The sequence below is a fragment of the Pipra filicauda genome, unplaced genomic scaffold, assembly GCF_003945595.2.
Source record: "Pipra filicauda isolate LSUMZ 115617 unplaced genomic scaffold, ASM394559v2 scaffold116_size3395265_pilon, whole genome shotgun sequence".
Lineage (NCBI taxonomy): Eukaryota > Metazoa > Chordata > Aves > Passeriformes > Pipridae > Pipra > Pipra filicauda.
The window spans coordinates 2861647-2881899 of record NW_024103618.1 but is presented as its reverse complement, the minus strand read 5'-3'; the positions used below and the strand labels follow the sequence as shown (position 1 = coordinate 2881899).

General features: G+C 36.8%; 1 protein-coding gene across 4 annotated transcripts in view; it reads right to left on the bottom strand.

Annotated features, from left to right (window-relative positions):
- Positions 1-423: 423 nt before the first annotated feature.
- FIP1L1 (factor interacting with PAPOLA and CPSF1) overlaps positions 424-20253 on the bottom strand; it is a 41878-nt gene continuing 22048 nt past the window's right edge. For 2 of the 4 annotated variants that reach the window (XM_027735927.2, XM_027735928.2), the window contains 8 exons: positions 19768-19921; positions 14632-14658; positions 13033-13087; positions 11206-11261; positions 7010-7087; positions 5780-5999; positions 1490-1627; positions 424-745 (listed from right to left, as the gene is read on the bottom strand). In XM_027735927.2, coding sequence (XP_027591728.1) covers positions 598-745; positions 1490-1627; positions 5780-5999; positions 7010-7087; positions 11206-11261; positions 13033-13087; positions 14632-14658; positions 19768-19921 — 876 coding nt within the window. In that variant the 3' untranslated portion in view covers positions 424-597. The remainder of the gene's footprint in view (positions 746-1489; positions 1628-5779; positions 6000-7009; positions 7088-11205; positions 11262-13032; positions 13088-14631; positions 14659-19767; positions 19922-20253) is intronic. The other 2 variants (XM_027735929.2, XM_027735930.2) reach the window with 1 other exon arrangement.

Below are 20253 nucleotides of genomic sequence, written 5' to 3'. Positions count from 1 at the left end.
CACCCACACAAACCAGACATAATTACCAAGTGTATCATCACCACATTTAGTGTTCCATTAGACTAAGAACAATCGGCACCTTTCCCACTTTCCCTAATTTATTTTCTTTTGTTTCACCTTAATACAATACAAGGTTCTTGAAGAGTCTGCAATTTCTGCCTGTCCCCGTAGTAACGGATGATGTTTCCAAATAGGACTCCAAAAGCTATACTAAACCCACACTGTTCCAGATGTTGGCATATAATAAAATGAATGCACACTGTTTCTAAAGTCAGTAAAAGAATGACCTTCCCGTTGGCTTATGGAAAAAGGAAACAATTTAATACAAAGAATTTAAGCCCTACTTATATTGTAAGAGCATAAGCCTCTAGCTTTAAGATGTTTTCTCACTGTTTCTTAAAAGACAAAGTCAGTCCAAGAATCTTAACATGAAAAATTCAGTCTTTTATTTTCAAAAAAAACCCAAAGTAACCTTTGATTTCAAACTAACAGAACAAGATTAAGAGCAAATTATTATAATTCCCAGAAAAATAACAAGATTTATAGTAATCTATTTCTGGCACTAATATATAGCAAGTAGGCAAAAATCACACAAGCCTATTCCACAGGGGCAGCTTCAGTGTTTTCCTGTTCAGGAGCAGGTTCACCACTGGCTTCTTTTCCTTCTTTGCTTCTTTTGGATTTTTTGTGTTTGTGCCTTCTGTGGCTGTCCCCTTCTTCACTGTCGTGACGACGTCTGCTGTTACTAAATAAAGAGAGAGAAAATATGCTTCAAACGCTTGACACTTCAGGCCCCATTTAATTACAAAGGACCAAAAAAACAGCTTCTACATTCATATTTGAAAAGTGGCACCTGCTCCCATTCCACCTCAGAGTATCTGGATGTGAGTGCCAAACTGAATTTTTCATTAAGCGGTACATACATCCACCAACCTTGTACTTTTTGTTGGGAAAATGGAATGATTTTTCACATTTGTAACCCCTATTCTAATAGCAATACTTTTAAATAATGTCATGTCCCTATTGGCATTCCTTAACAATTTGACATTCTTGTTGACCACATTTCCTGGAGTTAACCTTAGTTTCTAACTTAAAATGGATCATGTAGAAAAATTTCCATCAAGTGACCATGAGGGATATTTTACTTACTAAGAATCACTGCTGAGTTCTTTTATTTACGCACTGAATGTCAGCTTCACTCCACCTCTTTCTGACCAACCATTTTTACCCTTCTTTCCCCAAATTCATAATTTCTGTTCACCAACCAAGACTGTCACATACACCATTCAGTACGAGGTTATCCAAGGCCAATATTGCTTTTTGTCTGTCCCCATTTTATATGGCAGATTTGTTCCAAGCAGCACACTTGAGTGTTTACAGTCTTTCCACAAAACTCCAGTTTGTTTGGGGTTCTTTTAAAAGTTTAGTCTATTTTTTTTAAACTGGGCAACTCTTTCGTATCTTATTAAAAAAAAAAAAAAAATCAAACCTTCGAGATGACTTATGTCTAGTCTCTTCTTTCTCTCTGTGTCTCCTGTCTCTGTGTCTGTCTTCTTTCTCTCTACTTGTTCTATGGCGGTCGTACCCTCTTTCTGCATAGTCTCTGTATCTGTAGCGTTCTTCATCACTGATTCAAAAAGAAGATATTTTCAGGACAGTAACACCAAGCAATACATATATATTAGGAAAAAAAAAAAAATTTTTACTCTCAAGCTACATGACTGGAAAATCCTAATATTGCTTCTAGGTGTCTATATGAGATCCACAATGCTCAAAGGACATTAAAGCTCTTCACCTTACACACTAGACTTCTGTAGTTAGTGCAATTTTGAAAGGAAATTGTTCAATAAAAACAAAAGAAAAAAGAATACAACAGTGTCCCATTATGTTTGTACAGGAGTTACCAAGCTGTTAGCTTCAACCTGTATCTAACTGCAAATGAAATACAATCCTGCATAAACTTCAGCAATGTCTTCAGATCAGTGTATGTAACACTCAACACTTATCAGCATACTTTTTGACTATTACACCATTTGGGTAAATTAGATTAAATTTTGATACACTCAATCTATTTCCTTACATCAGCTTCAAGAAAATGAAAAGCTGGATACAAAGAGACTGACAGTAAAATATACTCAGTGTTTTTGAGTTGCTTTTAAAGTTAATTTTTCTCCAGTGCCAATGCCATCTCTACTTCCACTCCTCTGTTGGATTACCTTGACTGCTGTCCTGACACAATGCTGGTAAAAACCCCTAAATATTGCAGACTAGGCAAGATTTTAAAGGCTTTACTTAAAAACATATTTTCATATTTTGACTTGGTGAAAAGGGCAGTTCCAAGAGTTCAGTGAAGTTTAAAAAAAAAAACATAAGAGCACTATCTGTTGTTAGCCAACACCACTCAAATCCTACATTAGCATAGCTTAAAAAGGCATGATCATTTAATCATTTCTCTACTAAGAAAATCCTACCCAGATAGTGTCCAGCATCATTTAATAGCACGACCTCAATGCAAATGAATTTAGCATAATTATTTATATATATTATATGAAGTCTTCTGTAACCATAGTTTGGCAGAAGATCCCCAACAAATCCTAAAGAAAGGCACAATGCAACCAGGCTTTCTGAGCCAGTTATGAAAACAGGAAACAATTTAGATACTATCAACTTGACAAAAGGCAAGTGTTTTGTCTTTGCCAACATTTACCATTAAAGAAAGTATCTTCCTGCAGTCCCTGACAGCAGCAGAACAGATCAGACAGATTACACAAGGAGAACAGCTCAAGTCTAAAGAGATTCCTCATGTCCTGGAGCAGTGAGAACTTAGATCACACCAATTTTATCTCCCATAACTTGGATCCTCTGGCCGTTTCCCAAGTGAAGACATTACATTAATGATTACCACAGCTATGCATGAAAACTCAGAGTGAGAAGGCAGAATGTCTGAAGCAACAGCACTAGTCTTTCTGTGAAACTGTATAATTATATCATTAAGCAAACTTCAAAAATTAGCAATTTAAGAGACTGCAAGAGAAGCATCAAACACCCCACAGTAAATCCTGCTTTTCTAAGGGACACAAAATTATTCACACATCAAAATCAGGAAAACTACAGCTATTACAGAACTCAAAAGTTATGATTTGCCACTGAGTAATACAACTTCATTGATTTTTATAATGCATTTATAACTACAGATCTGAGAGTAGGCTGATCACATCCTGCAAAGTACATTTGTGGCCAGATGACACAGAATCACAGACTGACTGAGGTTGGAAGGCACAATTGGAGGTCATCTGGGCCAAATCGCTGCTAAAGCAGGGCCATCAGGACAATGTCAAGACTGGTTTTGGATATCTCCAAAGATGGAGACTTCCCAGCCTCTCTGTGCAGCTACAGTTTCCTCTCAGTATCTGATATTGCTTCCCAAAACTAGTATTTTGATAATCTAATTAAAAAGTTAAAATCTGAATGTGTAGCACTACCTTCTGATAATCTTGGCGTAAGAAATCAGATGGCTACTTGTAGACTTATGGCTTGGTTTCAAAGATGAACCCAAAACCTTTAACGTTAACCCACAGTCTGCATCTGTTCTGTTACACAGCTATTTTAAAACACTCTAGCAAAGTTTAAAAATATTATGGATACTCCTTTTTAAACCTTATTTTGGCAAACTACGAACAAACCATGACACCTTGTTAAGTGTATCCGAAAATAAACGACTTCTATAAGTAAAGTAAAAAATCAGTTTGCCAAGATCAGTATGTTGGGAACTTTCAGGAACACTCTAATGCTGCTCAGTGCGTTTTGACCTTAATCACACATTGATCGTGGAGTCTCTTTCAATTTGCTGACTGTCAGGACATCAAGTCCTATAAAGCTGCTCTCTAGTCAGACAGGCCCTTATCTGCTCTGCTGCATGGGATTACTGGGTTCCAGGACCTTAGAAATACAGTTGCTCGGGTTTTAGTTTGTTGTTTTGGGTTTTTTTTTCATTTTTCAAATTGCTGAGGAAAAAACACAAAATGGTAAGATATCAATGAAATCCCAAAGTCTACATTTTTAGTCATAACTAATTGACTAAATGCACACTTTCCTCTGAGGATAGTAGGGTAAAAGCAAAACAAAATAGAAAGACAGCTGGAAGTTCAGCTTTTTAAACCGCATTTTGGTTATACTAATAGAATAAAAACAATTCCCATTTTTTTACAATTTTAAGAAATGCTGTAGCACAAACACAGGCTATTTATCTGGAAAACAAATACTAAAACCATTGAAAGCAGTAATTTCTGAGCAGTAAAAGCTAAACATGATGCTTACTCCAAATCCTACGAAAGTATCGCTTGATCAAAGTTTAAACAAAGAGAATATAAATAAAACTTATAAATCCGTGCAGTCTCTAAAATAGTTCACATTCTCTTCCTCACAGCTCAATTCATTTTATTTTCTTAAGTGCACAGAATTGAAAATCAACTTTCCTAAAAACATTATGTCTGCATGTTCTTTCTTAAGCCTCTCCCACCTTTTCTGTGATTCCCAAACCAACTTATCCTAGTTAAGGGCCTCCCATTTTCTTACACAGCCATGTGGCAACAGCTTTGCTACAGATGGTGGATAATTTAGTCACACAAAGTTGAGGCCTGCTCTTCCCCCTCCTTTACAGATAACTCTGGCAGCAGCACAGAGATTTCTCAAGGCCTGGAAGCTATTAAGGTTCATTTCAAGCACCCTTGAATGACCAGGGTTCTTTCTGGCCTTCAATCAAGCTGTCTGAGAAACAGATGATTAGAAAGGTCTTCAGTTGTCAGAAACTGACCCTGGAACATAACACATGCACACGGGAGAGGACATCACCACACTGGCATACATGGAAAATCCCCCATCTTGCAGTGTGCACCCAGCTAACAATCATCAGGCAAAAAATGCAATCTCTCAACCAAAGTAATGTTGACTCTGGGTGCTCTCATTCCTCACAGTATAAAACCACTGGTAAGAACAATCTGCCTAATAGCTAACATATATATTCTGCAAAAATTAAAACTTAAAAAAAAAAAACCCACTAAAAAAAGCATCAAATATTTACCCCAAAATGCTTAGCAAATAACAAGCAGAGGAAATTTAGAAAAATCTGGCAAGCCAACAGACCTCTGCTCTATGGAGTCATAGAGCATCGAATGCTCAACATTAAATGCTTTGTACTTGTGCACATGAATCACAGAACAGTTGCAGCTTTTTTTTTAAAGCCATTAGAGAGTTGAAAGCTGAATTAAGTTATCTGCCATGATTTTAATCATCTGCATGAAAATGAAAAAAAGTTCTTGACCTTGAAATAATAGTTTTAAAGAAGACAGATTATTATCCAGCCAGTTTTAACAACTAAATTAACCATTTTAGCAGGTAATAATAAGGTCAAATGTTGCAACACATTGCTCTTTGCACCAAATCGGCAACTAAAATTCATTTAGTACATCCATAGGTTTTTTCTAGACCTACTGATGTCAGAGATGGGTATCTTAATCATTCTCAAGGCTTAAATCGCACCTTTAAACTGTAAAGCGCTATGACCAGTTTGGATGTTTACTGTCCATTTTTTTCACTTCTGTTTTACATTTAGAAATTTAGAATTACAGTTTCCAAGGGAAAAGGGTGAAGGGGAGGAAGCCACACCCTCTAGCTCTTTGGAATATACAGCTGAACACTACATTTTAATGTTGAAGTACACTATTTAAAACAGACAAGGGTTTTGAACAGAGTTACAGCACGCTTAAGACATTTCACTAACCTGTTGAACGCACTTGAAGATGGACTGTGATCTCGGTCCCTTTCCCTGTCTCTGGTACGTTCTCGATCTCTGTCTCGGTCCCGGTCACGATCCCGATCTCGGGATCGCTCTCTCTCACGTTCCCTATCTTTCTCTCTTCGTGCATAGTAATCCCATTGCTTGCTGGTGTCTAGAAGACTAGACCATGAAGGTGCAGAACCTGCAGGGTGTGGAAAGGTGACTAAAGAGAGAGATGTAGGTATTAGAAAGAACAAAATCAGAAATCATACAGAAATTGCAATACTACTTATGCGCAAAAACACAGAGGTTTGTCAGCCTCCTCTGATGACGTTTTTCAATTTTCCCCTTTCAAATTAGAGTTAATTCTAAGCAAACACCACATTTTTTCTATGATGCTAATAAAAGCCTCTGGCCCTCATTTAAATACTTCTTATGAAGATGTATAGAACCAGGATATATACCCCGAGGACTGCCTAAATACTTTGGGGAAAAAAATTAAAATATTGTGCGAAGATCTTCTGAAAGAATCTGATTTTATGTGGTCAAATGGCTTTGTTCTGGGGGAGCAACAAAACAAAATTAACCACAAACAAAACTGCATTTGAAACTTAGTTGTTCTGAAACCACAGTTCAGAAAAAGAAGCAAAAAGGACTCTTCCAACTTTATATTTAGATGCTACTATTTTTATCTTTCCCCCTTTAATATCACTGTATTTAAAAGTGATATACATTAGTTATAAAGTTCTCATTCACTAATTTATATTCTATACTGTACTTTGTCATGTTTTTCTGATTAGAGATGTAACAGGAGCTTTAGATATAAATTTAATCTGGGAGAAGAAATAACATTCCCACTTGTGCTTTGTATGATGACATTTCTGATGAATACTCAGGACAACCACCACCACTAAAATATAATAGTTTAAGAAAATTAAGCATAGTCTTAATCTAAAAGATGATATGCTTAAGAAGTTAAGAAGGAAGTCACAACACTGTCTCAAAACCGTTTTTTAGGGAGCTAGCAGTGGGAAGAGAGAGGGAAGATGCTTCTCTATTGCTTTCTGCCAACTTCAATGTAACACATAACTACTATTCCTAATGTCCCAATTATTCTGTCCTGCCCTCCCTCCCCAGAAGTCCCATGAATGCATCCTGTAAAAAAAATAACAAAGGCTGAGTATTTAGCTGGAAACAGCACTCTCTAGTGGACTTACAGTACTGAGGACTTACTTCTCCCTTTCTGTTTATCTGCCTTGCTAGCTTTCCTAACTTTCAATAAATCGTTTGTTTTGAGCTCCACTTCATCATCTATAATATGAGAACAATATTTACTTGACTTCATGGTGTCACAAAGAGATTAACAGTACAATTAACATAAATATTCACTGAACAATGTAAAGTGTGTTACTGATACTGTATTTAAGACTGTTGAGTTATAAAACCAGTGGCTTCTGCTGACAGCTATGTTCAGGCTGCCTTGCCTGTAAAGTCTGAGATATTCCTGCCCCAGAAAGCTTTGGCAGAAGCTTAAGACAGCAGTTTGCCAAGCTTCCAGAGGAGGAATACAAAAGACCTTTTGAGCAGGCAGTGGAGCAAGAAAAAACATTTCATTGTTAAAACACGTTTGCAATGAAAAGTATTATAATTCATTAAAAAAGCATTTATACAAGGTTTTGCCACTAATAAAATGCTTGACACTGTTTAGCTCCAGGTCTACAGACAAAATGAAGAGTTAACAGAAAAAAATGCCCTAATACAATATTATGCTGTTCATTATACTGCCGAAACCTGAAATTCTTCGAAGGAAAGCAGCCAGAAATAGCAAAAAGACAGCTGGACTTTAAAGACTGCTAATTTCCTTGACTTGCCACTATGTCAACAACACATGTATGGTCTATGAGACACTGGCTGCCAGAGCATTCTGATCTAAAGTTTAAACTTAAGTTTAACTTTAAATCTATACTACAAAACAAATATTAATGATAGTATAAACTTTTACAATAAATTTTGGTTACTGCACCACATCTGGAGTAAATCTCACCAGAGAAAAGTATGTTATTTCCACCCCAACAACATGACATAAAACAGTAACTTGACACTGCATTTTTTTATCTAGATTTTCACCAGGAATTATTCACAACACACAAGAAGTTTACTTTTTAATATGAATTGGTGTTCTGCACTTACTATACCAAATGAAGTAATTTGTCACTTCTACTATTTTTACATGGATTATTCCAATAATTTCTGCAAGAAAATAGACACTTGCAAAATTTAACACTGATTTTATTTTTTAAAACAGGAAGAGAGCCTTGAACAATTAATAGTTTTGGAGACTTGAGTCCTGTTTTGGAGATTGTTTAAAAATTTAAAGCTTCATGCTGTCACAGTGTAAGGCAAACTGTTTAATGCATCTTCTTCGTGCCTCAAAAAATACTGACTCTGCAACTGTTTCTGTAACATTAAATGTCTTACAAGTTCATAAGATATAAAGAACATTTAGAGCATGGAACAGAGAATTGCTTGAAAAAAGAGCAAACAAGCATACAGTACAAGTTGCTTCAAATGCAGCTCAGTAAAATTCAAAGATCTGACAGCAAAGGTAGCACTGAACTGTGGAAGATTTAAGAGCAAACTGACAAAACCACACTGATGCAGTGGAAGAGCACAAAGACGTTCTTGAAGCTGCAAGTTAAGAATGTAACCTTCCTAATGGGCTTGCAATGGGAAACATGCCTTTTTCTAAGGAAAAGACACCGAAGCTGAGGAATTTGTATAGGCAGAAGAAAGGCCAGAACATTCCATTTGCTCATCTTCCCCAACAATTTCATCAGGAAAACTAGGAAATAACAGACTGTCAAAGACGACAACAGGTTGGAGATTCAGCACTATCATCCAAAGCAACTATTAAATAAATATACTTAGTGATTGTTAATCACAATGATCATCTCTACTCTACTACAGTGCTGAGCTCTCAACATATTAAGTTCTGATGCACAGAGAGCACTGGCAAAATGCTGACCAGTGACCACACTGCGCAACAGGAACTGTGAGAGTATGATGTTGGCCAGGAAAACATCTTTCACTAAGAGACAGCAACAGCAATAAAATGTCACTGAGCCTCTACAGATCCAGAAGTCCATATGACAGGGACAGCTTAGAGACAGACAATTTGCTTTGTGAAGCAAAGACAAAATTTTAGCAGACTGTAGAAGACTGGGAGAAGACTGGGAAGATAGGAGCAGACTATGCTCCTTGGTCTCCATAAACCACATAAAAAGGCTAACGTAATTTTTTAAATCCTGCTGAACAAGTTCAAATTCAATGTTGGTATGACCATGATAACAGTTATCTTTTAAATATCAGTGCTGCAAAAACATAAGCATGCCATCACCTCTGAAGGTCAACATAAAACTTGGAAATATTCTCATGTCCCTGACAATACTTGATAGAATAGAAAATTCTAACAAAAGAGACACCAAAGTGGAAAACATTCTATACTGGAGACTAAATATTAGATGCAATATACATACTAATGACTGTAAGACTGCTTTCCCTATGATACTCTGCATGGCCTTAGTTATATGCCTCAGCTTTACCTTTTTGCTAAAACTTCAGCAAACACAATTTAATTACTGAAAAAAAAATGTAAAGGAGCTATTTAGCCACATCAAGAATTCTTGAAAACATAGTAAGCTTCTAATGCATGAAAGCAAACATTTGATAACTGATAAGAATCCCGAGAACCAACAAAATACCACTTGTTACTCCATAAACTGCTACAAATTGCAAGGTCACTACATAGCGTCATTTTGTATATCCATGCTGAAGACTTAGGAACATTCAGGAGACAGATGTTCTGAACATTTGATCTGTGCTGAACATTATGTATCCCCAGAAACAGGCAAAACTTTTCCTACAATTTCTCCTCCCAGCAGCTAGGGTTCAAGGGAACAAGGAGCAAGGCAACAGAATTCAGCTGAAAGAAAAGGCACTAGCCATAGGGCTGGATGGCAGATGTCCGAAGGCAGACAGAGGTAGTGACTGGCAACATGCAAGGTCCTGCAGCTGGGTAGGGGCAATTCTCAGTGTCAGTACAAACTGGGTGATGAATTAATTCAAAGCAGCCCTGCAGAGAAGGGCTTGGGGATACTGCTGGACAAAAAATTAAATATGAGCCAGCAATGTGAGTTTGCAGCCCAGGAAGCCGCTTGTATCCTCGGCTGCATTAAAAAGAAGAGAGGCAAGCAGGTTGTGAGATTCTGTCTCTGTGTGCTCTCATGAGACCCCACCTGGAGTACTGCATCAAGCTCTTGGGCCCCCAGTACAAGAAAGACATGTTAGAGCAGGTCCAGAGGAGGGCCACAAAAAATGATCAGAGAGCTAGAACATCTCTCCTAGGTTGTTTAGGTTGTTCAGCCTGGAGAAGAGAGAAAAGACTCTGGAAAGACATTACTGCAGCCTTTCAATATTTCAAGGGAGCTCATAAGAAAGCAGGACAAAGAAAGACTTTTTACCAGGGTCTGTTAGTGACTGGACAAGGTGCCATGGTTTTAAATTGAAAAAGGGTAGATTGGACATAGGGGAGAAATTCTTTATGATGAGGATGGTGGTTGCCCAGAGAAGTTGTGGATGCCCCATCATTAGATGTATTCAAGGCCAGGTTGGACAGGACTTGGAGCAATGTGGAGTAGTGATTGAAAGATGTCCCTGTCCATGGCAGGGAGGTTGGAATGAGATAATCTTTGATTGTTCCTTCCAACCAAAACCATTCTGTGATCTTTATCTTCCCATTTTATATTTTGGCACAAGAAGCAGAGCTGTGCCAGGTAACAGTTCTAAACTCACTGTAGGTTCTGTGGATGCCTGTGATGAAGCTTGTATTTTAGTTCACTCTAACTGGAAGAATGGAAAATGAAGGTTTTCAGCATCAGATTTTTTTTCCATAACAGTAATTAAAAAAAAAAAAAGACTGACTTTGCAACAGGATAGCTGAAGACTACAGTGTCTTAGACAAACAGCTTCTCAAAGGAGAGGTACATCACTCAGGATTTTTCAAGGACTGGTCCTGCTGGTTCAAATTCTGATGAAATCTCAACAGTACTTGTTTTTCTGCTTCAAAATCCCACCAGTTCTTGAAAAATTCTCCCTGATTTGTAGTCAATATTATGGAATATAATTTTTCAAAATCACAGTTCTGCAAAAGCAGCAGGAAAAGACATACAGTATACAAGTAAGCAAAACAATAGTATTCAACAGGGGTTATATTTGCAACACCATGTATCTATTTACAATGGTCAGCCATGAGCTTTCATAATGAACTACTGACGGGACCTGTTTAGTCTTCTAGTTAAAATCCTCATAAGTATATCAAACGATTTGATATAGCACTAGTCAAAATTTTCAAATCCAGCAACCTTACTTACCACTGCCATATGAAAATGCGCGAACAGAACGACCATCATAGCCAGAAGAATGTCCACTGTTGAAAAAAAAAATACATATAAAACCCCAGTTTTACCATCAGAGCTACCTCCATCAATAAATACATACTTTCGATATTCTTGCCACCAGAGATGAAAACCCAGCATTTGTTACAAATGGATTTAAGTTCTCCATTTTGAGCATTACTAAATAAGGAAGCTGTCTATCAACACAAATATGTATATTTCATGTTTTACTACAGGAGGTGAAAACAAAAAATTATGGAATTTTAAAGAAAAATATCTGGATCATCAGTTGCTCTCTTTATATTTTCAATGAATTTCCTATTTCAAATGTTTCTCATATCATAATACATTTCTGCACAGATACTGAATTTAATCTACATTTGCTTGAAAGTGCATCATTCCTGAATGAAGCTGTTAAAAAGTGTGAGCATATCTAAGAACAGGTGGACTTAAAATGTGTAGTTCTATAAATAAGCTATTAAATTAGCTACACATTTTCTAGGACAACTTCTTCCAGTGCCAGTCAACTCAAGTAGGTAAAAAACAGAAGGGTTAAAAAAGATAATACTCACACAGGACATAATTCATACATACATAATTCTTTCATGACTTTCAGCACTTCCTACATAACTTGCATGAATTATCTTTGCATATTTAACCTAAGTGTTAATTCTGTTCTCGAAAGCACTTCAATACTGAGAAGTATGTTTTGGGTTAGCTTAATTCAAAAAGGAAAAAAAACCACCAATGGTAATGAAAGGCCCATGCAACATCTTAACATTTAAAAGTATGAGAAATAGTTCCCAGGTTCCATAATAAACTTGATTTTTTCACATCATGTTTCAAAACTACATAAATATTCACCACAAGTAAAGGCAATGACCACTGCTTAACAATGAGAAGCAGCACTCACAGCAACTGTCAGTATGAAATAACAAATTTACTTTCATGTACATAATATGCCTCCAGTTATGGTTTTTTCCTCAATTAAATCAGATGAGAATTTTCTCAGAGATTTACATCATCATCCTTTAGCATATATGTTAATAGAATTTTCAATTTCAAAGGAACAGTTGCATATATCCTCCTTTGGTGAGATCCAGAGGACTGACAAGAGGCTTGTACCATCTTCTTAAATGAGCTTTGTATATGACCTGGTTTTGGCCCTTAGCTAAAGACAAATACTTTTCAAGGACTGTCCTAGCTGACTTTTTTCTTCTTTTTTAGAAATTTGTATCTATATATATAAATACATGTATGCATGTACATATACATGTATACAAAAAAGAGGTATTGAAAAAGTATTAGGCCTGTCACAGCTGAACACTTACAACAAACAGAACAGAAATAAAATTTGTATTCTGTGGAACTCTGGAATTTCCTGTAATTTTTGAGGGCTTGAATCTGTGGCCAAATTGCTTGCGTGCATCTCCAGAAAAGGATATGGTAGCGGAAAATTATAGAGTTCATTTAAATAGGCCTTCAGATTACTAAAGAATACTTTAACAATCATTTACCTTGATTTTGTTCTTACATCTTGGTACTGATATACTGTCAAAACTATAAGTTATACTGATACAGTGCCATAACTAAACTAGTAAGTGGTCAAATAACCTACTCAAAGAATAGGCTGACAGGTGAGACTAGTAACATTTCTGTAAAATTACTGTAAAAATCTGAAACTGTCTCCCCTATCCCAGATAAAAATCCATAAAGCACTGGCCAGTGTAAGAGTGCTTACTCATTTATTTTAGTTACAGAATACTGATACATTGCTTTATAAGATTTCAAACAGATAATCACCTTTCTATTGTGGGTATGAGGGACGGTGGAGGACCGCCAGGTGGTGGTGGAAAACCTGTAACAATAAATAAGGTAAGGGGAGGGGGGGAAGAAAAACCTACTACCCATAAACACATAGAAGAACTCGGCTAAGCTTACAATAACAAACGAATCCCAGAGAGAACAATGCAGAAATTGTTTCTGTGTAAATGGGTTTTATTTTGTAAGACTTAGAATGACTTTCCAGCTTTACAAAGGCAAAACATTAGGCATGCATTATGAGCGCTTCAAATAAAATATTTTATCGTTATTAGAAATACACTAATTTAGAAGCATAGAAAAATTCCTGACTATCTAACAATACTTAATGTACAGCAATCAAAATTACTTAATGCATAGCTGAGAAAAAAAGATTTTAAAGAAAAGAAGGAATATACATCTGACAAACTGGCTTATTAGGTCCACCAGTCAACAGCATTTTTACACGTTTTCTCTTCCACTTGGCGTCAAAATAACTGAGCCTACATATATACATACAGTTTAGTGTTTATCATAGAATCATAGAATCATAGAATCGATTGGGTTGGAAAAGACCTCCGAGATCATCGAGTCCAACCCTTGGTCCAAATCCAGTCCATTTACTAGATCATGGCACTCAGTGCCACGTCCAATCTGCGTTTAAAAATCTCCAGGGATGGTGAATCCACCACCTCTCTGGGCAGCCCATTCCAATGCCTGATTACTCTCTCTGTAAAGAATTTTCTCCTGATATCCAACTTAAATTTCCCCTGGCGGAGCTTAAGCCCATGCCCCCTTGTCCTATTGCTGAGTGCCCGAGAGAAGAGACCAACCCCCACCTGGCTAGAACTTCCCTTCAGGTAGTTATAGACGGCGATGAGGTCACCTCTGAGCCTCCTCTTCTCCAGGCTAAACAACCCCAGCTCCCTCAGCCTCTCCCCATAGGACTTATGCTCCAGTCCCTTCACCAGCCTTGTTGCTCTTCTCTGGACCCGCTCCAGCACCTCAATATCCTTTCTGAACTGAGGGGCCCAGAACTGAACACAATACTCAAGGTGTGGCCTCACCAACGCAGAGTACAGGGGAAGGATCACTTCCCTGCTCCTGCTGGCCACGCTATTTTTGATACAGGACAAGATCCCATTGGCCTTCTTGGCCACCTGGGCACACTGTTGGCTCATGTTGAGCTTCCTGTCAATTAGTACCCCCAGGTCCCTTTCTGCCTGGCTGCTTTCCAGCCACTCTGTGCCCAGCCTGTAGCGCTGCAGGGGGTTGTTGTGGCCAAAGTGCAGGACCCGGCACTTGGCTTTATTGAACTTCATCCCATTGGAATCAGCCCATCTCTCCAGTCTATCCAGATCCCTCTGCAGAGCCCTCCTGCCTTCCTGCAGGTCGACACTCCCTCCCAGTTTGGTGTCATCAGCAAATTTGCTGATGATGGACTCAATCCCCTCATCTAAATCATCAATAAAGATATTAAACAGGACTGGACCCAACACAGTTTATGACTGTTTATCTGTATAATTAAAAGGAAGTTAATAAATTGCACATCAGTTTTCATCTCTTAACCAAATGTGGAAAAAAAAATCTAAGCAAGTTTACCTGGTGGTGGCACTGTTATTGGTATACCTAAAAAGACAACAAATGATATATCAGATATAGCAATAGGTTATGCTTATTACCTGTAGATCTAAAACCAGATTGAGCTATTACTACATACATGATCAAGAAGAATGATAACATATTTTCTGTGTCCTCAGATGAAGATCTCACACTAACACCAATTGTTAAGATTTTATGCAAGCCTTGTGAAATCCAGCTTTTAATTTAAATTCCTATTCTTTAAGATCTTATTTATTAAGAGGCAAAAATAATGAAGAATGGCTCAGGGTCTCAAGATTAGCATTAAATTCATAAAATGTTTACTATACAGAAGAAAAGTAACATCCCATAGACTACATTTGCTTTATTTTATATTCCATGGCTAGATGGAAGGAAATGCAATTGGCCTCTGACCTTTAATAGCTTGGCAGAGGAAATAGTAGGTCCACATGAACAAAGTATTCTAGCAGCAGTAAGCATTACAGATGTTTGAGCCAATGCTATGACACTGCAACTAATCATTCAATCGCTACTTGGAGGGAAAAAGATTGTTTGGTTCTCTATTTTCTTGTAAATATCTGAAAAAGAAGCATCCTTTAACAGAAACATGCAAGAATTACTCTAATCTGGTGTTCAGATCGACCTCAGTTGTTACAAATCTAACTAAAAGTTGAGTAAATTTTTCCCAACTAAATCAGCTTACCTAACAAAATATACTGCCTGAACATGTAAACCTATCTTATTGACTATGAAAGGAATGATTACAAGATAAAAATAATCTGCATACTTTATAGGACATTACCTTCTAATGCTTTGCAGAGAACTAGCTTTACCTCAACCAAACACACAGAACTGTACTACATGAAAATAATAAACTGGGCTCAAACAATATTGTCAGAAAATAGACTACCTCACCAAGCATAAAGCACTTTTAGTTATGAACGACTCTGCTTCCATTAAAAAATATGTATTTTCAATCTCACTTTTCACTGCAAAACTTTGGGGAGGGAAAGAACAGAAAACTTTTGCAAGTGCTTTCATCCATTTTGCCATAGCTGCATAAACATCCAGACATTAGTACTGGTCACTGCATGATGAAATTTTTATTATTAGTTCAATATTAGAACTAAAAGACTACAGTATGGCATCATCATTTTACTAAATCTACATCAGGAAAAGCCAACTGCCCCTAGATTGCCTTGGCAAAAGGACAGAATGAAGGAATATGCAAGCTGAGGAAGAGTAATCAATATCAAAATTCACTAATTGCTGGTGATTACACCAACATGAATTCCTACCAGCATTAATCCTACAGGATTAAACAAACTGTGAAATACAATTGAGGTTTCAGGCCAATCCTGAAGATTTAAAATCTAATTTCTCAGCCAAAATGTAAATCTGGAGGCAGTGAGGTCCAACAACCAAATTTCTAAACTGCATGAGCCATTTTCTCTTCACCAGGACACAAGGTTTCCAGTGTGCATTATCATTGTAAAGAACACTTGATATTGCACCATAAAATATTTGACAGTGTGACATTTAAAAGACTAAACAATCCTGCTGAAAATTTCTGAAAGAAAAAGAAGACTGAGAACTCAAACTGTTGCATAGGCCAAGTGTTTTCTATTAATCTTTTTCGTTAAATTGTTCACATGAATAGATTCTTCATGAGCCTACAATATAAAAAATATATACATAAAAATATATAAAAAATACTTCTTAACAGCTTCTTACGCTAAGAATGTAAGCTAGAAAAAAATATCAGTTCTCTCAAATTGATTTTTTAGCTCTATGCTTGAAAAGATTTTAATTGCTGCACTAAAACCAATATATTGTTAGCACTGGACATGGCTTTCAGCACTATCCAGAGAATTGCCTGGAAAACCATCAGCTAATACTCTTTACAAAAAGGAAAAAAATCTGATTAAACAATTAATATATTCCTCAGAATTTTATGTTGTGCAGAAATGAAAGTAAAAATATCATCACAAGACTAAAAGCCAAATGAAAATTTTAATTTGAGAGCCATTCAAACAAAACTAGGACAAACTGAATACAACTAATATCCAGAGACCAAATGTCCAAATAATTTTGATGAACTGTTTTTTGTGGTGTATTATACAAAAAAAAAAAATGGATAAAATATCCATTTTTTCCTCCAAACCTTTAAGAACATTTAAAAATTCATGATTAATGCTTATATAATTTTTAAACAGAAGCTAATTTACTTGAAGGTATAACAATGGAAAAAACATTCTACATTCCAAGTAAGCAAGTAGTAGTGAAAGATCTAAACAAACGTTTTTCCTCGCTTTCTTCACTAACATACACATGTGACACAAAACAAGAAAACAGTTAATGGAAAATTGAGAATTTCGTAACTCTTCACTCCTTTGCCTTCTACTAAAGCAATGTATGAAAATATACTTGTAGTGTCATCAGCCAATTACTTCTTCTGAGAAAAAAGACTCTGAAATATTGTGTAATTTCTTGTAATGTAGGGACTAAACTTGCTTACCAATGCAAGAAGGTGGCTTAGTATAGACCTTGTCACATCCCTACAACATGTTGTGCTGCCACAAAGACATATCAAGTCTAAACCCAAATACTCAGACTCGTGTCTCAAAAGCAATCCAAATGGCATTAGTGCAGCATTTTACCTTATGTGTTCAAAACTGCTTTCAGGACATTGTATACCGTCCTACCAATTCAAGGCTGGCAAATATTTACAGAAAATATTTACAAGTGGGTTTTACTAAAGAAAAGCAATGCCACATGTGCTCTGCTTGTGGAGTAAGGAATCAAACATGATCAATGCTGCCAGAGTGTAACAACATACTGCAAATTAGCTGAACTGTGTAACAGCCCACAGAAACGTAATATAACTCAACTTGGTGTAAAAACTTCTTTTGCCACAGGCTAAATTGCGTCAAATGCCCTCTATCACAAAATAAAATGTACACACTTAGGTTGCTGAGGCTGAGAGGATGTACAGTCATTTGCCAAACCCTGGTACATATTGCAAAACCCTGGTAATTATACAACAGAAGTTCAATACTTCAGAGGAACTTCTTTTTTTTTTTATATCACCAATACATGGCACATTTTAACTACATGCTTAAACCAAAGCATGTAAACCAACTTTCAAAGCCTGGGTAACAGGAGCATCCACATTCTTCTTTAGATGTAAATTACTCCAACATAGCAATAAACCAAGCAAACAAAAACCAACACTTTTTTTGCCAGAGCCAGTCATGTCCTAGGACTATTTGACAATTTTCTGCATTTAGCCCTTTGAATCATTCCAGGACTTGTTCCTCAAAAAAGATTTGAATCACAAGAGTGAATGAATACAGGACAAGAGATCTAACTTCAAAGCAAGATCCTTTTTCAAAGGCACTTTCGGAGGATGTTTTATATTTGGAATACTTAAATTTTCTGGCAAGTAGTCCTGGTTTAATATTGGTTAAGCACAGTTTTTTCCTCCTCCTCCATTGAACCCAGGAGGGATGGCAGAATCTATTTTAGGAACAGCTTTGAAGATAAAGAGCTGGCAACTGCACAATTAAAACACAGGCCTGAAGAAACCAAATCCACAGCTCTTAATCGTTATTTTCTAAGCTATTCAAATGACGGAAGGATGTTCAAGAAGACCTGAGTAAGTGTATGTCATAAACCTGTCTGTAAACCATAGGACTAAAGCCAAACCTGCTTGCTAGATCTGTAACACATGTGGCTTTCTTTCACCTTTAAAAATTCAACAGGTGAGAGACTTCGTAAGAACAGTCCAGTACCCGCATGTGACATTCCTGCACCAAGTGTGTCTGGGGTGTCTGTGAGGGTTCTCATTTTTTTTAATAATATACAACTTAGATCACCTTTTCTGAACCACAATTACAATTCAAATAATTACTTTCTAAAAGCTTGTAATGCATTACATTATCAGCAAGGTTTTAATGCAGCTTAAAACCACAGTGAGCATTAATGTCACATTCTTCTCCTTTCTGTCCCCTCCCTGCAGTAAGAAAACATCACAAAATTGCCAGAGCAAAGTTTTTAAAAGTTTTTAAAGTTTTAAAATTAGTAGGAGCAATTGAAGAAAGCAACTTCTTCTATGAGGACTTAAACCCTAGGAAGGTACACACTTACGACTCTCAAATAATAATGTTATTTCTTTGCTTATACCTAAGGGTATTAACAGAGAAACTTTTAGAAGATTCCCTGTGCAAGAAGAATAGCAAAGAAAATGCTAAGTATGATTTTCAGAACAAGTAAGCAAAAGAATGCAAGGAACAGAGGGAGAATATACAAAGCTCCACCTTAAAGCAGTCTCTTCTACAGACAAATGCTTCACTTTCCTACTCAAATACTCCACAAAGTTTCTCCATCTATTTTAATTTCTCACTGACCAATCTTCAAAGTTCCTTGCTAAATCCTTTTGAACTTACTGCCTAAAAATTATCAACACTCAGGTAACTGCACTATTTGTGCAAATGCCCATGATACTTCTCCCAGTAAATTTCCATAAATATCAAGTTCCAACAAACGTTCAGGAAATACCAGTAAATTTAAAAACAGATTTAAAAATGGGAAGAGTTCTCAAAAAGCTTTGATTCCTCTAAGATTCACAGACACAGAACACTGGAAAAAACCATCAGGAGCTAATAAGACCTCAGACTGAAAGAAAGGCTACAGCACAAAATCTGATACTTACCAAACTTCTGGGAATTCATACATGTTGTGAGGGAAAAGGGGAATTAGAGCTTCTCTTGCTGCTATGACCTCAGACATCAGAGAATCCAACTTGTGACACAAATTCATGGTATGCTATACTTTAAGCTTTGTAGAATGATTTGTTAACATGTACTTCTCAATTCCGTTAGCACTTACTGAATTACAGAAAACAGCTTCTCACTTCAAACATTTTCAAGAACACAAGAATGAACAGTCTCTTGGTAATTATTTACTACTTGGGATTATGCGGAGAAAATGAAGACAAAAGTTTCTGTTTCTGCCTTAGAGATACATTTAAGAAAAGAGCAGAACACAAAATTCTGAAATTCTGCACGATGCACCTCAAACATTTGATGTTATTGAATCTCATTATCCACATCCTATGTAGTGCAGGACATTTACCTGGTGGGGGAATCAGAGGTGGAGCAGTACTGACAGTTGGAGGGGGTGGGAGGAAAGGAGGTGGTGGAAGGTGGGTAGGTGGAGCTCCTGGAGGGAAAAATGGAGGTGGCTTGGTAAAATTGTCTACTTCAGGATTAGAGCGTTCTGAAAGAACCTGTAAAATATCAAACTCTAGTTACAATTGCTATGTGAAAACAGCAGAAAATAGGTTTCCTCTCTTTCCTGTTACTACAACAGGAAGGTATCACTTCACACATTAAGAGCCATATTCAGATGGTTGAAGTTCTACCTGCATACCTATGCTCAATGTCCCACAGCTGCCAAGTACCTTTAAAGGTCTAAGAGCAGTCAACAGGGGACAACAAACGTGAGACTTCAGAGGGAATATAAGCCATCTGAATATGGCCCAAAACACCATCTTAAATTTATATAATGAAAAATATTTTAAAAATCAATATGAAAAGCATGAGAAAAACCAAGACTATA